This window comes from Cervus elaphus, chromosome 24, assembly GCF_910594005.1.
Source record: "Cervus elaphus chromosome 24, mCerEla1.1, whole genome shotgun sequence".
NCBI classification, from domain to species: Eukaryota; Metazoa; Chordata; class Mammalia; order Artiodactyla; family Cervidae; genus Cervus; species Cervus elaphus.
Window position 1 is genome coordinate 24,255,653 of NC_057838.1, and position 18,790 is coordinate 24,274,442.

An 18,790-nucleotide genomic window follows, 5' to 3' on the forward strand; every position below is an offset into this window, starting at 1 on the left:
CTTAGTCATGTCCGAGTCTTTGCCACCCCATGGTCTGTAGTCCACCAGGCTTCTCTGTCCTTGGGGATTCTCCAGGCAAGAATACTGGAGGGGGTTGCCATGCCCTCCTCCAGGGGGCCTTTCCAATTCAGGGATCAAACCCAGGTCTCCCTCATTGAGAGCAGGTTCTTTACCCTCTGAGCCACCAGGGAAGCCCAAGAATCCTGAAGTGGGTAGCCTATCCGTTCTCCAGGGGATCTTCCCCACCCAGAAATTGAACCAGGGTCTCCTGCATTCATTGCAGGCGGATTCTTTACCATCTGAGCTACCATGGAAGCCCCTCTGCTCACTATATGACGTTTGTTAATTTCTTTTCACTCTTTAAAATTTTTTTTTAATTTATTTTTGGCTACGCTGGGTCTTCGTTGCTACTCAGGCTTTCTCTAGTTGTAGCAAGCTGGAGCTACTCTAGTTGTGGTGAGTGAGCTTCACATGGCGCAGTTTTCTCTTGTTGAGGAGCACAGGTTCTAGAGTGGGCGGGCTTTAGTAGCTGCAACACGTGGTCTCATGGGCTCTAGAATTCGGGGTCGGTAGCTGTGGTGCCCGGGCTTCGTTGCTTTCTTCACTCCTTAATGAAAGCATGCAAGAATATACATTTATCTTTTGAGTATGTGTATCCCCAAAGTTCTGAAAAGGATGTTTTCCTTTTCCTGGGTTCTAAACAGTGTGTTGTATTTTGACTTCCTCTTTGACTCAGTAATTATTTAAGAGAATAAGTTAAAAGTACTAAGAAGCCTGAGAGCCAACCCATTACTGCTATTTTGTTTGCTTGTTTTCTTTTTCTTTATTATTTTAGTCTAAAAGTTAAAAGCTCAACAAAACAGAGTAAATTCAAATGCAGAAGTCACTCCCTAACCACCAGTTTCTAAGTCCCACTCCAACAGATAATTGTTAATAACTTAGAGGGGCTTCCCTAATGGAAAGTGGCTAAAACTCTGTGCTCCCAATGCAGGGGGCCCAGTTTGATCCCTGGTCAGGGAACTAGATCCCACATTCCACAAGTAAAAGTTTGCATGCCGCAACTAATACCCGGTGCAGCCAAATAAATATTTGAGTCTGTCTTTGACGGAAAATAAACTCATTAAAAACAAAACAAAACTTGAAGTATATATTTCCAGACCTTCCTTTCATGTATACAGAACTACAGGGTTTAATTATCTGCTTTAAACACTCCTGGAACAGGAGAAATTGAGATTCCCAGGGATAAGAGCAGTAAAATCAGGAAAATTCAAGAGAAGAACACCAACATTTAGTTTTCCTAAATCAAATTCACTGCTGAGGTTAGTACAAACGCAGAAAGAGCAGGAGCTTTTCTCCTCAAAGCTCTTTAGAATCAAAGTCCATCAAACTTTTCTCCAGATGTAGACACAAAATAGCTTTAAAAAAAATCTGAATCTCAGCTGCTCGAGTTACTTATTTAACTAGAGGCAGGACCCACCCCTCACGCTCAGACTTGGATAAACAAATCTGTATGACGTTAGACCTGCTAAGGGCTATAGTTCAAAACATTTATTTTCACTCATAACAGCGTCTCACTGATCTTACAAAAATTTTGTACTACCTTTGAGATAGAACAGAAAGAAGAATTATTTAATTTCTGACATATCTCAAGATGAAATCTATAAGATTTCAGACAGGTATAATAAATTATTGAATATGAAAGTCACTCAGTTGTGTCCAACTCTTTGTAACCTCATGGACTATAGCATGCTTGACTCCTCTGTCCATGGAATTCTCCAGGCCAGAATACTGGAGTGGGTAGCTGTTCCCTTCTCCAGGGTATCTTCCCAACCCAGGGGTCAAACCCAGGTATCCCACATTGCAGGCATATTCTTTATCATCTGAGCCACCAGGGAAGCCCTAAATTAGTGAATCTGAATTATAATTGATTTTTTAAAAACTTTTATTTTTTGGCCACATCATGCAGCTTGCAGGACCTTAGTTCCCCAACCCAGGGCCATGGCAGTGAAAAGTGCCAAGTCCTAACCAGTGGATCACCAGAGAAGTGCCTGAATTATCTATTCCATTTCCCAATTTCTGATTACTTTTGATTCAGTGATTTTATCTTTGTGTTAAAAGTGGAAGGGATAGGTATATATATACTATATATAAAGCTTTATATATAGTATATATATATATATATAGCTTTATATATATAAAGCTACCAGTATACTCCTAACTTTTCACTCTTAAAACTACTTATTTAGAAGGATGTATATATGCCTGAATGGTTTCAGTAGAATCAGTACTAATGAACACAGCTTGAGGTAGGTTGGATAAAAACAACTAGTCTGCTATTATTACACAAACAGAATAAAATATATTGGAATTTAAAAACAGTGCATTTTTATCCAGAAAGCATATTTCTTCAGAGTTTTTCTCAAAGAAAGAGGTTAACTTTGAGAAAAATTCATGTTGTGGCTGCAGACTTTAAAGAATGAAGAGATAGTTCAGGGGTGTTTCATTGGTGAACAGAGTATAGAAACTGAATTTATGTTTGTCTCCCTTTTCCTATTTTACAACCAGTTCTCATTATTATATCTACTAAATGAAATGTTTTTCTTTTTCTGAAAAGCTTACATCTAGTGCTTACCCTCAGATAGATTAGTTTTCACTGACTTGTGTGTCAAGATGTAATATATTCAGTTAACAAACACCTAGATTGAAGGAAAACTTGATTCAGTCAAAGACCTCGTTCAGTTCAGTCACTCAGTCATGTCCGACTCTTTGTGACCCCATGGACTGCAGCACACCAGGCTTCTCTGTCCATCACCAACTCCTGGAGCTTGCTCAAACTCATGTCCATCGAGTCGATGATACTGTCCTACCATCTCATCCTCTGTCGTCCCCTTCTCCTCCTGCCTTTAATCTTTCCCAGCATCAGGGTCTTTTCAAATGAGTCACTTCTTCATATCAGGTGGCCAAAGTATTGGAGCTTCAGCTTCAGCATCAATGCTTCCAATGAATATTCAGGACTGATCTACTTTAGGATGGACTGGTTGGATCTCCTTGCAGTCCAAGGGACTCTCAAGAGTCTTCTCCAGCACCACAGTTCAAAAGCATCAATTCTTCGGCGCTCAGCTTTCTTTATAGCTCAACTCTCACATTCGTACATGACTACTGGAAAAACCAGTAGCTTTGACTAGACAGACCTTTGTTGGCAAAGTAATGTCTCTGCTTTTTAATATGCTGTTTAGGTTGACCATAGACCTTACTAAGAGAAGAAAATGTAGGCTAATATCTTTGTAGAAAATGTCAGAAAGTAGCTTTGTGGCTTGAAGGTGGAGAAACACTTCTTAAACAAAATCAATATGGAGAAAAACTGACAGATTTTATTACATTCAAATTAAATTTTTCCAGCCCATAAAGGGCAAGATGGACCAAGTTAGCAGATAAATGACATATTGGGAGAAGATATTTGCAATACCTAAGACCAATTGGAAACTTACATCTTGAAGTATAAGAAACTCCTGCAAATCCTTAAAATAAGACAAAAATTCCCAATTTGAAAAATGGGCAAAGGGAATAAGCAGGAGATTCACTGAATGGGAAATCCTAAATGGCTAGTGAGTGTATATGAAGAGAAGCTCAAATTCATCAATAATGAGAGAAATGCAAATTAAAGCAAGAACGAGAAACCACTCCTCACCTATTACACTGGCAAAATAAAAAAGGATATAAATGCCAGGTACCATATATAGGATGGAGAAGTTCAGGTACCCTTGGGCATTCCAGGTGGGAGTGTTGACCAGTATAGCGATTCTGAGAAGTAATCCAGCACTCTGATCATACGAGTTAGGCACACGGTATAAACCCTATTCTTGGATATTACCCACCCCCCAAAAAAAAATTCCCTCCCAGAGGTCCGTAGAACCATGGATGAGGATGTTTCAACCCTGTGCTACTTGCATCAGTGGGGAACTGGAGTCCACCCCAGTGTCCCTCAGGGGCAGCTTGCGCAGCAAAACCTGGGGTCAGTGCACTAATCAACACAATAGAGCTGTTACAAGCAACCAAGTGGATCAGGGGTTCCCACACACTTTACGCTTCATGGCATCCTTCAGAATCTTAGTTTTGTCATGTGCTCCTTGGCCAAAAGAACAGGTTAATGGTTCTGTTTATTAAGTATCAACAGTTAGACCCAAACGGCTTCATATATACTTGTGTCCTAACAACTTAAAAGCTCTTTGAAGAAATTAGTGCACATAGGTAGGGAGAGAAAATAATTTCATTTCCTTCTTAAATAAGCATAATTACTCACTAAGGGGATGTGTGTGCCTGTTGGGTGTTGCACAACTCTTCAAAGATTAGGATCAGACTGAAAACCGCTGCCCTTATTTTTTCACTTTAATTTTCCTGCAGTACTTGTTTATCACCATGACTGCTTAATCACCGCGATTTGCTGATCACTGTGACACAGTTGTGCAAAGATATGATGCTTTATCCTAGAAAAGAATCTAGCAAATCCAGTGTTAGAACCGTTGACTGCCTAGTAGTCGACAGTCAACGACTTACCAGTGCCCTTAGAGACTGACAAAGGTTGAGATGAGTATTCCTGTGTTTCCCTCCAAAAGTAAAAATATCCCGCTGCACCCCTGTGGGTTCCCTGCACCTTCCCAGAGCACCTGGGTGCACGGTTTGGGAACCAGAGAATACATATGAGTAAACTGTAAAAACAGTGCTGAATTTTTAAAAGTACTTCAAAACTAACGCCTACGGAATTTCCTGGTGGTCCAGGGATTGGGACTCTTCGCTTTCACTGCCGACAGCGCGGATTCAGTCCCTGGGTCCATTTCCCTGTGTCCCCTAACTCAGCACCATGAGTGGACAGCTGCTCCAGTACCCGAGAGAGACGAACTTGGAGGTCCCAGACTCCGGGCTCTCAGAGTGACAGGTAGGAATAAGCCGGCCTAAGGATGAATCCTTTGGTCCAGGGGTCCTCCAAGGGAACGCAGGCCGCGATAAGGCCGGGTCCGCCCAGGGAGCACATTTGGATGCGAGGCGGGGCGAGGTGGGGTTGGAGGGAGCGGGCTGCCGGTCGATCGCCCAGGTGCGAAAAGCAGGCGATGCCGCGCTGCGGCGCGTCCTCACCTCGTTCACCCGCAGGTGGCGCAAGAGCGCAAGGCGGCGGGGGCCCCGGGTCCGGGAGGTGGGCCGGGCGGGGCGAGGGGCGGGCCCGGCGTGTCTGCGCGTTGGAGCGCGGCGACAGTCCGGCGGCGGGAAGGACTGACGGAGCCGCGCGCCGCCGGCTCCTCCGCGGCCATGGCCGAGCGCGCCGCTCGCCGCTGCTGCCTGGGCTGGGACTTCAGCACGCAGCAGGTATCGGCGCGGGCCCGAGGGCGGGCCCGGGTGGGCCGCTTCCTCCGCGACGCCGGGCGGGCTGGCGGGGACCCCGGCACCCGGAACCCTGGGCCGCGCTGCGAGCGCTTCCTTCTCGGGCTTCCCCGGGGACCCGGCACCTCCGCCAGGCCTGTACCCCGGCTCTCCCAGAAAGGGGGCCCTCCACCCCCACTCCTTCAAGGGATCCGTGGGCACGTGGCGGGGAAATGCCCGGGGAACCGCAAAGGCTCGCGCGCCTCCTTGAGCACAGGTTGCCAGGGACCCGAAGGAACTCGGCTCCTTTAAACAGAGGGCCAGACAGACGGGCAGACACGCAGGCGGAGCCAGTGACCGGGAACCAGATCACCGCTCGAAGCTTTTTTTTAAGTGAAATGGGCACGATGTACACCTGAACTTTGTCCCGCCCGTGACAGCCCTTGGATGGCACCAGCGTGCCCAGGTCAACCTGCCCGACTGTGCTGCTCCCAGAGTCAAGCACGCAGGCAGGCAGAGTCAAGATTTGCTTTCCAGTTTGGGGTATCAAGGAGCTCGTTCTCCTTAACTTAGGACATGGTCGCAGTTAAAGACAAACCGCTCTCCACAGATGGGTCAGCGGAGCAAGGCTGTGGTCAATCCCTGACCAGAAACTCCTGGGAGGACCTTAGATAAGTCAGGTTGTCTTGCTAGGCCTGTTTCCCCATCTGTCCAGTAAAGGAGTTGTACCCTTGAGTTTGGAGGTCTGCTCCATTGGGACATGTATCTCTGGTCCTTGATCGTGGCCTTTGGGAACAAACCGGGGACCTTGCCTGGTCTCTTAGATCCCTGCAGGCGTGGACACCCCAGAGACGTCTCCAAACCCTGTCTCCCATTCCTTTCCTCTAGGACTTTCTCAGACCTTCTTGCCTGGCACAGGAACCAGCTCATCTATGAACATCTACTTCTAGAGGATTTTGGCTTTGACTGTTTGGGAGGGCAGAAATTCCCTGAGTGTTTCGGGGTGTTTCTGTTTAGCTTCCACTTCTTCATTTTACTAAGTCTTTGGATATGTTGTCAGATGAGGCCTCTTACTCAGATAATTGCAATGATGCACCTCAGCCTCAAGGAGGTCTCCAGACTGAACCACTACTAGGGGGCCGGGCTTCACTTGGTGATGTTCATATCCCTGGACCAATATAGAAGCTGAGCAAAAGTCTATCCATTATTTTTAATATTTTACCTTCCAGGTAAAAGTTGTTGCTGTTGATGCAGAGCTGAGTGTCTTCTATGAAGACAGTGTGCATTTTGACAGAGACCTTGTAGAATTTGGGTATGTACCTAGGGTGCCTGTGTGTGTGTAGGGGGTGGTTTGGGGGTCCACCCTAAACCCCCCCTTTTTTTTTTGCCCCACTGCATGCCACTTGTGGGATGGTTGTTCCTTGACCAGGGATCGAACCTGTGCTCCTTGCAGTGCAAGCATGGAGTCCTAACCACTGGACTGCCAAGGAATTCCAACTTTTTATATTTATAAACCACACTATTCTGGTTTCCTCAAATTGCAAGAAGGGTGATCTTGACACATCACTCAGCTTCTTTATTTTGTGCCTGGAATGCACTCTCCTGCATTCTTTCCGAATTCTGCACATGGCTTCATATATGTAGTAGGTATCAGCTGACACTTACTTTGTACCAAGCACTGTGCTGCATGCTGGGATTTGATGGTGAAGCAAAAAGAGTCATGGTTCTTGCTCTCCCAGTTCTTCACATTTAGTGGGGAAGATTAATATCAAGCAAAGACTGATTGATTTAAAAAAAAAAAAGAATGTTTTTTTTTTAATAAACTCAGAGAAAACCATTGATGGACAGGAACTCACTTCTTTAAGTACTTACTGTAAAGAAATGTGATCTAGACTTGGAAGAGTAGGTTAGAGAATGTTTCTAAAGAGGTAGTGCTTAAGCCAAGATCTGAATGAGTGGGGTTAGCCAGGTGATAGATGGTAGAGAGCTTTCCAGGCAGAAAAAATAGCACATGCAAAGGCCCTGTGGCAAGGAGCACTGCTCATTCATGGAGCTGAAGAAGGCTGAGTGACTAGGGAGCAGAGAGGGTGGGTTGGGCCATAGAGGTGGAGGCTGGGTTGGACCATATAGGCCATGGAATGGAGTTTATCTTTATCCTAAAAGCTATGGTCACCCACTGTAGGACTGTAGGGATTGGGGGAGGGTACAGTGTGAGATGGTTGTTTTTGTTTTTTAAAAAGATCTTTCTGGGTGCAGTGGCAATGCAGATAGGATGTGGCCAAAGTACATGTTGGGAAACCACTGAGGAGGTTTTCCAAAGATCATCCGGATGAGAAATGATATTGATTGGATGAGAGAGAGCTGGGTGGTAAAATTGACAGGTCTTGGTACAGAATTTTTTATGAGATATGAGGGTGAGGCTTCTGGCTGGCCTTCAGGGTGGATAGCAGACTGTGAAAGAGAATTCGTTTCTGGGAAAAAGATCATGATTTTAGATTTTTGTATTGGTTTGGTAGGGCTTCCAGAACAAAATCCCACAGACTGGGTGGTTTAAACAACAGACTTTTAAGTAAATTAATTAATATTTTGGCTGCGTTGAGTCTCTGTGGCTGCGAGAAGGCTTTCTCTAGTTGCGGGGAGTGGGGGTTGCTCTCTAGTTTCGGTGTGCGGGCTTCTTATTGGGGTGACTTCTCTTGTGGAGCACAGGCTCTAGAGGCTCAGTAGTTGTGACATAGGCTTAGTTGCCCCGAGGCATGTGGAATCTTCCTGGACCAAGGGTTGAACCTGTGTCCCCTGCATTGGCACTGGATTCTTAATGACTGGACCACCAGGGCAATCCAAATAATAGACATTTATGTTCTTACTGTTCTGGAGTCTGGAAGTCCAAGTTCTAAGTGCTGGCAGGGTTGGTTTCCTCTGAGATCTCTCTCATGGCATTCCAGATGGCTGCCTTCTTTGCTGCCTTTCACATGGTCATCCTTCTATGTGAGTACACCCCTGGCATCTCCTGGTTATTTATATCCTTGTCTTTTATAAGGACATCAACCATACTAGATTAGGGCCCACCCTGATGACTTCATTGTAACTTACTTACCTCTTTAAAGGTACTATCTCCTAACACAGTCACATTGTAAGGTACTGGGGCTTGGGACACGGTGAACTTCGAAGGACACAATTCAGTTCATAGCAGTTGTGGATTCATTGATTTTGAGGTGGCTTGGAGTGGTCCTGGTGGAAGTGTCCGTCCATGTCTGTTTTAGATAGCACTTCCTCCTTGAAGCCTTCCCTTCTGGCCTCTCCGTCTCACTGCCCATCACCTCATGTTGCCATCTACTTCTTCCCCAGCTCATATGTCTCCTTTGAGCTAAGATTGGAGGCTCTCTTGCTTTCATATTTTATATTACTACAGGCCACCCCTCTGAGAGTTTTGGTAGTTTGTATCTTTCTTTTTTTTTTTTTTAGTTTGTATCTTTCAAGGAATTGGTCTGTTTCATCTAGCCTATCACATTTGTGGCCATAGAATTGTTCATGCTGCTGCTGCTAAGTCACTTCAGTCATGTCCGACTCTGTGCAACCCCATAGACAGCAGCCCACCAGGCTCCCCCATCCCTGGGATTCTCCAGGCAAGAACACTGGAGTGGGTTGCCATTTCCTTCTCCAATGCATGAAAGTGAAAAGTGAAAGTGAAGTCGCTCAGTCGTGTCCAACTCTTCACGACCCCATGGACTGCAGCCTACCAGGTTCCTCCGTCTATGGGATTTTCCAGGCAAGAGTACTGGAGTGGGTTGCCATTGCCTCCTCCGGAGAATTGTTCATAATATTCCTTTATTGTTTTCTGATGTCTGTGAGATCAGTAGTGAAGATCCTTCTCTCGTTTCTGATGTTGGTAATTTACGTCTTCTCTCTTTTTTTTTTTTCTTAGTTAGCTTGACTGGAGGTTTATCAGTGGACCTTTCCATAGGATCAGCTTTTGGTTTCTTTGACTTTTCTCTTTTCATTTTCATTGATTTGTGCTCTGCTGCTGCTGCTGCTGCTAAGTCACTTCAGTCATGTCCGACTCTGTGCGACCCCATAGACGGCAGCCCACCAGGCTCCGCCGGCCCTGGGATTCTCCAGGCAAGAACACTGGAGTGGGTTGCCATTTCCTTCTCCAATGCCTGAAAGTGAAAAGTGAAAGTGAAGTTGCTCAGTCGTGTCCGACTCTTTGTGACCCCGTGGACTGCAGCCTACCAGGCTCCTCCGCCCATGGGAGTTTCCAGGCAAGAGTACTGGAGTGGGGTGCCATTGCCTTCTCCGACTCGTGCTATAAGTTTTATTAAATTTATTATTTCTTCTCTTCTGCTTGGATTATTGTCCATGTTTGAGCTTTTGTTTTTTATGTCATTGAATATCTCAGTCTCTCTTTCTGTTGCTTCTTGATTTTGAGTCATCATTTAAAAGGCCTCCTCACTCCAAAATTAGGAAGTGGACTTGGTAGGGCTTCTCATCCAACGCCAAACTTTCCCAACCCCTTTATGCCCACTGCTCCGAGTGACAGCCTTGCAGGGTGAACACCTTATATTTAGAAGGCTTGTTTTTGCTGGTGCTTTCGGAGAATTGCCACCTCTGAGCCACACTGGGCAATTTCCATGCCTTCTCTCTCCACCTTGCCTGTCATCTTCCCTGTTCAATCTAGAGTTCCCCCACGAGGCTGGGGGTGGGGTGCTTTTCCTTCTGCGGGAGGGATCCAGGATCTGCCACTGCCGGGCCCCCACCTGAGGCTCTGTCCTACGTTATCTCTTCTGCTTGTAGGACTCAGGGTGGAGTTCATGTTCACAAGGATGGCCTGACAGTGACCTCTCCGGTCCTGATGTGGGTCCAGGTAAGCCACGGATTCCTGTCCCTCTCTTTTCCCAGCCCGTCTCACCAGGAGACTTGGAAATTTGCTCAGAAGCCTGAAGGTGGCAACTCATGAGAGCGCTTGTTGAGACCAGGTCCTCCTGGGCAAATGGAATCTGCACAGTCCAGGGCCAGCCTCGGTCTTTGCTGGTGTCAGGACTCCTGAGCTGAGGAGACACAGAGGGCTTCCAGGTGCTGAAACCAGAGCAGCTGAAAAGTCCTGCCACCTTTAAAATGCCACAGAGCAGACCTCTCCCAGACATTCTGCTTTCAGGCCCTGTGTCCTCCCTTGTACCCTGAGATCCAGACATGGCCCTTACACTCTTCGCTTAGTGCTCAGTCCCCAGACCCTTCCACTCCAGGGGCAGGGGCCCTCAGCATGGTGACTTGTGACCTGCCCAGTCAGGCTTAGATCCGTCCCAAGCCAGGCCTGCCCGCTCAGGACCAGTGAGGAAGCAAGATGCCTGTTGCCAGATCTGGGTTACCTGTGAGGCCACAGGACTAGGGTGTGGACAGCACAGGCCGGTGTGATAGGAGCCGAGGGCTCTCTCATTGACCACAGGGGACCTGAGACCCTGGAACTGGGGGTCAGACAAAGGTAGCAACTGAATGTCCTCTGCCCACAGGTTTTTCAGTTCTCGGATGCTTAGCTGTGCTGCATGCCATGGGGGATCTAGTTCCCTGACTGGGATTGAACTCAGGGCCCCCTGCACTGGGAGCTCAGAGTCTTAGCCACTGGACCACCAGGAAAGTCTCTGAAGCCTTGTTCTGATGGGAGCTTCAACTTTGCTCTTTGCTTCTCCATTGCAGTGAAGTCATATCAGTAATTGGTGCACTGAAAATGCAAATAAAAGAAACAAAAATTTGAGCCATCTGGTTTCGGCTCTTCCCGAATACTTGCGTGTGTGCTCAGTCCTGTCCGACTCTTTGCGACCCCGTGGACAGTAGCCCACCAGGCTCCCCTGTTCATGGAATTTCCCAGGCAAGAATACTGGAGTGGGTTGCCATTTCCTCCTCCAGGGGATCTTCCCAACCCAAAGGATTGAACTGGCATCTCCTGCATTGACAGGCGGATTCTTTACCACTGAGCCACCTGAGAAACCCTCCGGAATGTTTGGAAGTCACCAATTGGAGAGGCAAAATTTGAGGATTGCTGGTTTCTGATTCCATTTATTTAAAATATTTTTAGCATAGCTCACCCTTTTATTTGGTTGATGCCTACTCTTTTAATTGATGTACTCTAGTGCTTCCAAACCCTGAGTCATCCGTTCCTTCTTTATCTCCACTGACAGGGCAGGCACTTAAAATCCAGGCTTGTGCGTTACCTGGTTCCGTGGTTCAGGACAGTCATGGTGGATTCTGTGTTTCTTCTCAGGCTTTGGATGTCATCTTGGAGAAGATGAAGGCTTCGGGCTTTGACTTCTCTCAAGTCCTCGCCTTGTCTGGGGCGGGCCAGGTTTGTTTGCTCAGCCTCTGTCCGCAACATTAGGGGCGTCTGTCTTGGGCAGTGGTGCAGATGCTGAGGTGTTGGCCCCCCTCAAAGGAAGGTGCATGTCCTTGAGGGTCACTGTACATGTTTCGAGGCAGTGCAAATCCCTGTAGCTGTTTGACCTTGGAGGATGAAACAGAGGATCTGAGACAGTGCGTACAGTTAAATGTTGTACCGAAGAGGACACCGGGTAAGGAGGAACTGGATCCAGGTCCTCCAGGGGATGGAGGAAGCTTTTGACATGAATTTATTATGACTGTTTGAGGGCACACAATGGCTTTTCTCTTTTCTGGAAGTAAAAATAAAGTCAGAAATCATGCTGATAACGATAGAAGTGTAATAATGACAAAGAATATTGAACGCCAAGTGTATGCCAGGTGCGGTGCTGACCATTTTACCTGCGCTAACTCAGTCTTCCTAACAGTTGTACCAGGAGGTATCGTGCATGGTTAGCACAGGGGCTCCAGGTTTGATCCCTAGCTCTGCCATTTGCAAGCAGTGACCTGGGGCACGTTGTCCAGCTTTCTGGTGCCTCCATACTCTAGTCTGCCATGAGCTCAATGTGACTGTTAAATAGATAGGACAGTGTGAAAAAAAAACCCCAAGTTTTAGCTACTGTTTTTATTATCATTGCCATTTACACGGGGAAACGGAGGCACTGAGAGGTGATGTCACTTGTCCAAGGTCACGTAGCTGCTAGGAGGGGGAGTGAGGATTCCAGTCCATTGTTATCGTCTGAGTCACTCTGCCCCATGCTGGTTTAGCCCTCATTAGAGAGCGCTCACCAACTCTTCTGAAGATGCCTCTTCTTCCCCTGACCTGACAGAAGCGTATTGATTGTGTCCTTGTTCCACTAAGCAGAGGCCCTGGTGGTCTTGGCTGCATCCCTCAGCTGAACCCCCAGCCTGGACACCCTCTCCCTCCCACACGTCCCATCTGCCCCCTTGGCCAGGTATCCCAGGAACACCCAAAGCTTAGCATTTCTCTGCCTGAGCGCTCCATCTTGCCCCAGCTGTCCTCCTTCTGTGCCCTTTCTCAGGGAGTTGTCCCTCTCCACCTGGGACCACAACCCAAGGGTCACCCTTGATTCCTCCGTCCTCCTGCCCCCACATTCCAAGGGGTCCCCGAATCCTGCTCATTTGTACCTGACTCCCGAATCTCCCACCTCTTCTCCAACTCCACCTCTGTGGCCCCAGGCCTGGTACCCACTGTTTCTCTGGGCCTCTGTTCCACCTCCCTGCCTCCAGCCTACCTTCTCCAGGACTCTCACAAGCCCTTTCATCCATTCTCTCTGGCCATCCAGAGTCCTCACCAGCCCAAGATAAAACCCAGCCTCCCGAGCATGGATGTCAAGGGGTAGGCTGCCACCTCCCCATCCAGTCCCTTCTTCCCCCACCCGAACCTCAGGTTCCTTCCCTGCACATGCCAGCCGCTCTCAACCGCAGTTACCCTCTTCATGGAGCACCCCTGCACCCAACTCTGGGATCCTTTCCTAGTCATCATATCCACGTCTACGCACGTACACCCCCAGCTGGCTAGACTCCCCTGTGTTTCCGCAGCCCTGCCACTGCCCTTCACAGGGTTTTTTTGGCTGCGTCCGAGTTGTAGCATGCGGGATCTTATGTTGCAATGCAAACTATCTAGCTGTGGCCCATGGGCTTAGTTGCTCCGTGGTAAGTGGGATCTCGGTTCCCTGACCAGGGATCGAACCCATGTCCCCTGCATTGCAAGGTGGATTCTTACCCACTGGACCACCGGGGAAATCCCTTAATAGAGTTTTGTAATTGTCCACTGTGTCTTTTTCCCTGACTGAACTCTAGTATCCTTTAGAATAGGGACGGTACTACCCAGCCATCTGTCCTATCCTGGCGTGATCTAGGTGATAAGTCAGCGTTTGTTGACTGAGTAGTGGTAAATGAGTAAATGAGTGCGTGTCAGATGATATTCAAAGCAATATATTTAAATACAGTTTTACAAAGGCATCAACATCTAGACCCATAATTCTTTGTTCCTCCATGTTTTGAGGTGGACAGGGCAGAGTTCCTCCTCATATTATAGAAATGAAAACCAAGTCTCATAAAGGTGATGAGCTCTGTTACTTAGAAGTACCGGGGCGGACTCGGAGTCCAGTTCTTTGGCATGTAGTCTGGGGTCTTCCCGGTCTCCAGGAGGCTGACACGGGCTTGGGTTTTCCCTTGGCAGCAACATGGAAGCGTGTACTGGAAGACGGGGGCCGGCCAGGTGCTGACAAGCCTGTCACCGGACCTTCCGCTGCGTGAGCAGCTACAGGTGACTATGGCTGGCTTGTGGGAGGCTGAGAAACTTCTGAGGGAGGTGGGAGGGAAGAAGGGCCCCGAGCTCCGTAGGTCCTGAAGCCTCGGGCTTTGGGGCATCGTCAGGGGTGTGGGAAGATGGCTGAGCAGCAGTCCTGTGAGCGTGGCCTGCCATGCACACCCCTGTGGTCGGGACAAAGGCTCGGGTGCTCACCGCCCTCATCACGTGGGGCCCTTGCAGTCCAGCACGACTCTGGCAAGCCCCCTGCTCAGAAAACTCCCCCAGGGACCTAGTGTTTCCCCTGGTGCTGCTAAGGCAAGCTCTGGCTTCTCCTCTTCTCCCAAGCTCCACGTGCCCCGGCCAGCCTGCCCTAGGCTGCAGCTTGGGCCCCCCGCCACCCCCTTGCCGTCTCTCGTGTTGCCTGTGGTGCTCAAATATGCTCACCAGAACCTTCTACCTAGAGCTTTCTGGGGAAAGACCCCCCCTCCACCCAGGCCAGACCAAGGTTTGGACGTGAATGGCTTACCCACGGGTCTTCCAAGGTCACGTCCAGGGAAGAGACGTCTGCTTCATACCTGCTGTGCTGGGCAGGGTGGCCCCCAGGGTCAGCAGGCGGAGCTCACGCCCATGCTCCTTCTTTCCAGGCCTGTTTCTCCGTCAGCGACTGCCCGGTGTGGATGGACTCCAGCACCGCGGCCCAGTGCCGCCAGCTGGAGGCCGCCGTGGGCGGGGCCCGGGCCCTCAGCCGCCTCACCGGCTCCCGCGCCTACGAGGTGATCTGGGGACAGGGGCTGGGCCAGGAGGAAGACCTGATTGCCGGCCCTGGTCCCTTCTCCCTGGGGGTCTGGGAGGACACGCTGGTGACCGGCCCCTGTGGGCATCGTGGGAGGCCGTGTGGCTGCTGCCCCGGGGAGCCAGGCCCGGGCACTCTGGCCTGCGGTTCTGAGCTAGACCCTCTGCACTGCCCGTCCAGCGAGGGCAGGCCTGCTAATGCTGCTCCCAGGTCAGAGCTGAGCTGTGTCTGTGGGTGGTAATGGCTCCTCGATCTCAGCCTCTCTGACTTGGAGATACAAAGAGCACTTACGTTTTGGGTGGTTTTGAAGCTGAAAGGAGTCAGTGCTTACAGGCACTTGGTGCAGCTCCTGGGAAAGTAAAAAAAAAATTGAGTACCTCTTTCCTGTTGGCTTCAGCCGCAGTCCCACCCCCTCCCACAGGGTGGCTGCTGTTGGCTTAGCCAGGATCATGCCACCCTCCCTGGAGTAGAGGTTCTGGGGATAAGACCGGCCCTATTTGGGCCACCTGAGGGAGGAAGGGTGTGGGTTAGGAAAATACATGAGTCCCCTGCATGGGCGCCTTCGGTCAGAGCAGACATCCTGCCACGTGAGAAGCGAGATTATTACTAAGGGTGTTCAACAGACATCACACATTTCCAGATTTCAGAAACCTTCCTAAGCTCTTATTCGGAGCCTGCTGTGCTAACTCTGTACTTTATGGAGTTGATCATTCTCCATAGGACATGGGTTTTTAAGCACTTGCACTCTTTCTCTAGCGATTTACAGGAAACCAGATTGCAAAGATTTACCAGCAGAACCCCGAGGCCTACTCACGCACAGAGGTTGGTTAAACGTTCCTCTTTGATTACAAGTCAGGGTCGAATTCTTTCTGTAATTTTGCATAAATATACATCTCATGTACATGGGCTAAAAACATTGATGAGCGGACATGAAAAATGATATATATTCAATTTGCTTTTATTCTCATTGTCAGGCTTTTTCCAAAGAGGAAGGAAAGAACGGAATTGTAGGAAAGGAAAGTCAGAGACTCTCCTGACAAGAGGGTAGAGGTCAGGGTCAGAATGGGAGCAGGGGGCCTGGTGTGTTCCGGGGACCACCTGATTGGATCTGGGTGCCCTTCATCTCTGTCTCCTCAATTTCCTGGGCTTCCCTGGTGCGTCAGGCAGTAAAGAATCTGCCTGCAGTGCAGGAGACCTGGGTTTGATACCTGGATCAGGAAGCTCCCCTGGAAAAGGAAATGACAACATACTCCAGTATTCTTGCCTGGAGAATCCCATGGACAGAGGAGCCTGGTGGGCTATAGTCTGTGGGGCTGCATAGGGTTGGACCCGACTAAGCGACCAACACTTTTACTTTTGGGCTCACTATCCTGTCGTTGATGCAGATTGCCTAACAGGCGCTTGATAGGCTTGGAGTCTCTGTTTTCTTAGGAAATTTGTAAACCCGGACCAGTGTGTCTCTAGCTGTGGCCCTTCAACACCAGAACCTGTATCCCAGGAACCCAGGTTCCATTCCTTGAGCCACAGTTGCTGAAAGCCGGAACTTAATGCCACCTGAGGGGCAGCTCAGTGGCCTGGCGTCTCTAAGTAACTAGAAAATGATGGGCTTGTGTTAAACCATACTGCTTTTTTAATCTTAACATGCAGTTTACTATTTAGTGAGTCAAAGTTCCAGATTATTCTGCAGTGTTAGCCATTGATGAAGTGGACGGGATGATAAAAATTCTCCAGAGTCTGTGTGTAGAAGAGGTGGCTCGATTGTGAACAGGAGGGGATGGCATTCTCTGCGCTGGTCCACGTGCCTGTGATTCCCATGTGGGACAGACCCTCCGGGTGACATTTGAAATCAATTATCAGTTCCTGCCTTTCATGTTTGGGGTCTCTGGCTTCCAAAGGGGACGGCTTTCACTTCTACTCATTCTGAACTCCTGAGACGGTCTTGCTTGGCTCTGAATTCTGTGGCCATACATCTACTTCCTCTGTGAATAAAGGCCATAGAAATGGAGGAAGGAAATCAGGGCACCACACTCCCCGGCATATGGATTCCGGTGAAAACTGCCTTCCCTCAGGCTGGCTTCTTCATAGCGTTTTGTTTCTGTTGTTTGGCTGCGCTGCGAGGCTTGTGGGCTTCTTAGTTCCCTGACCAGGGATTGAACCCAGGCCCCCAGCAGGGAAAGCCCGGAATCCTTACCTCTAGGCCACCAGGGGACTCATTTTTTCCCTCTGTCGTTGTGAACCTGGCCGTTTTATGACTTGTCAGAAACCGCGGAGCGAGGGGCTTTCCTAAGGAGTCACCGCATGGTGTTCCAGCCACTCAAAGTGCCCTGCGAGACGAGGGATCCTCCGTCCTCTCACTGCTGGGGCATCTTGCTCCAAGTTTCTACTTCCCTCCCCAACTTCAGGCTCTCGTCCTGTTGTGTGTGTGTCACAGGTAGTCAGCTGTTCATGAAGGTGAGTCATAAATCTCCCTGTACCTTTCTCTTTCGCAGAGGATTTCCTTGGTCAGCAGTTTTGCGGCTTCTCTCTTCCTTGGGTCTTACTCCCCTGTGGACCACAGTGATGGTGAGTCTTCAGCGTCCAGGGATGGGCCGGGTGCGCGGCAGCGCGAGCCTTGTCCAGTCTTCCATCCCTACTGTCTGTTGCCAAGAAGGGAGTGTGTTAGTTAGCTTCTGCGGGTAACAAATGACCCCAGTGCTTTGCAGCTGAGGGCCATCAATGCGTATTATCTCACAGAGTTTCTGAAGGTCAGGAATCAGGGAGTGGCTTGACTGGATGCTTCTGGCTCTGGGTCTCTGAGGAAGTGGCAGTCAAGCTGGCCTCCAGCATTGCAGTCACCTAAAGGCTCGACTGGGGTTGGAGGATCCACTTCCAGGCCACACACGTGGCTGTTGGCCGGAGGTCTCAGTTCCTTGTCCCAACCCCCCCAACACCACCATTTGGGAACTAGATTTCACCCCAAGGGAAGGGTAAGAGAGACAGCAGCCAAGCAGAAGCTGCAGAGTCTTTTACGTGCTAATCTTGGGAGTGACGTAGGTCACTCTCCCTGTCCCTGGTCACACAGACCTCTGGGTACCAGAAGAAGGGACCACAAATGGTGTGAACACGAGGACTGGGGGATGAACAGGCACCGTCTTGGAGCCTGGCTCCCTCAGAAGTTATATTTTGAAGTTCTTGTTCACATTTGGAGAACTCAGGAGAGTGATGAGCTTCTGGAATCAAAGCCCTGACAAAAATAAACACAGGTGATGCCAGTGAGGAAGGAGAGCTGGGAGGAGCTTGCTGAAGGAGCTCTGGGTTGAGGCTAGAGCGGAAGGAGGGCCCAAGGAGGCAGAGCAAGAGCCCAGGCCTGCGAGAGTGACCTCAGGAGACCCTTGGGACACTCCGAGTTTCTGGGAGTTCAGCTGAAGTGTCTGAGTGCGTCGTGTGCCAGACACTAGTTTAGTTTGCAAGGAGAGAGAGTGAAGTGACTCAGGAGTGGTCCCCAAGCTTTGCTCACAATCTGGAGAAGAAAAGCTTCCTCCCGCACAGGAGCCCAGCTCCTTGGAGCTCAGGCCGGCAGAGTGCTACACGTGGAGCAGCCTGTTCCCACCAGTGTTCTCCACACTCAGCGGGGCTGCTGATTGCTGCCAGAGAAAGTTCCATCGCTGCTCTGGACATTACTGAGCTCCACCCGTTCCCCTCACTGTCGCCTTGGAAGTCACCTACTAATTTACCAGTTGTCTAACCGTCTCACATGGGGACAGGGCTGCAGCAGCACCCAGCCCGCTGGTCTGCCTCCTCCTGGACCCCAGGAAGAGGGCCGTCCACCTGTGCTCTGGATTCTCCCCACTCTTCATCCTCAGGAGAAGTAGATTATTTTAGGGAAGAGTTAGCTGATCACCAGGGCTTCCCTGTTGGCTCAAAGGTAAAGAATCTGCCCGCAGTGCAGGAGACCGACCTGGGTTTGATCCCTGGGTCAGGAAGTTCCCCTGGAGAATGGTATGGCTCCCCACTCCAGTATTCTT

The 18,790-nt window shown here is 49.4% G+C and overlaps 1 protein-coding gene across 7 annotated transcripts in view; it reads left to right on the forward strand.

The window, feature by feature from the left end:
* The first annotated feature begins 5,239 nt into the window (after positions 1–5,239).
* XYLB (xylulokinase) overlaps positions 5,240–18,790 on the forward strand; it is a 44,324-nt gene continuing 30,773 nt past the window's right edge. For 4 of the 7 annotated variants that reach the window (XM_043885585.1, XM_043885588.1, XM_043885589.1 and 1 more), the window contains exons 1-8: positions 5,240–5,358; positions 6,582–6,664; positions 10,144–10,213; positions 11,606–11,686; positions 13,922–14,008; positions 14,638–14,766; positions 15,543–15,608; positions 17,276–17,348. In XM_043885585.1, the coding sequence (XP_043741520.1) occupies positions 5,302–5,358; positions 6,582–6,664; positions 10,144–10,213; positions 11,606–11,686; positions 13,922–14,008; positions 14,638–14,766; positions 15,543–15,608; positions 17,276–17,348 (646 nt within the window). In that variant the 5' untranslated portion in view covers positions 5,240–5,301. Of the gene's footprint in view, positions 5,359–6,581; positions 6,665–10,143; positions 10,214–11,605; positions 11,687–13,921; positions 14,009–14,637; positions 14,767–15,542; positions 15,609–17,275; positions 17,349–18,790 lie in introns of those variants that run through there. The other 3 variants (XM_043885587.1, XM_043885591.1, XM_043885590.1) reach the window with 3 other exon arrangements.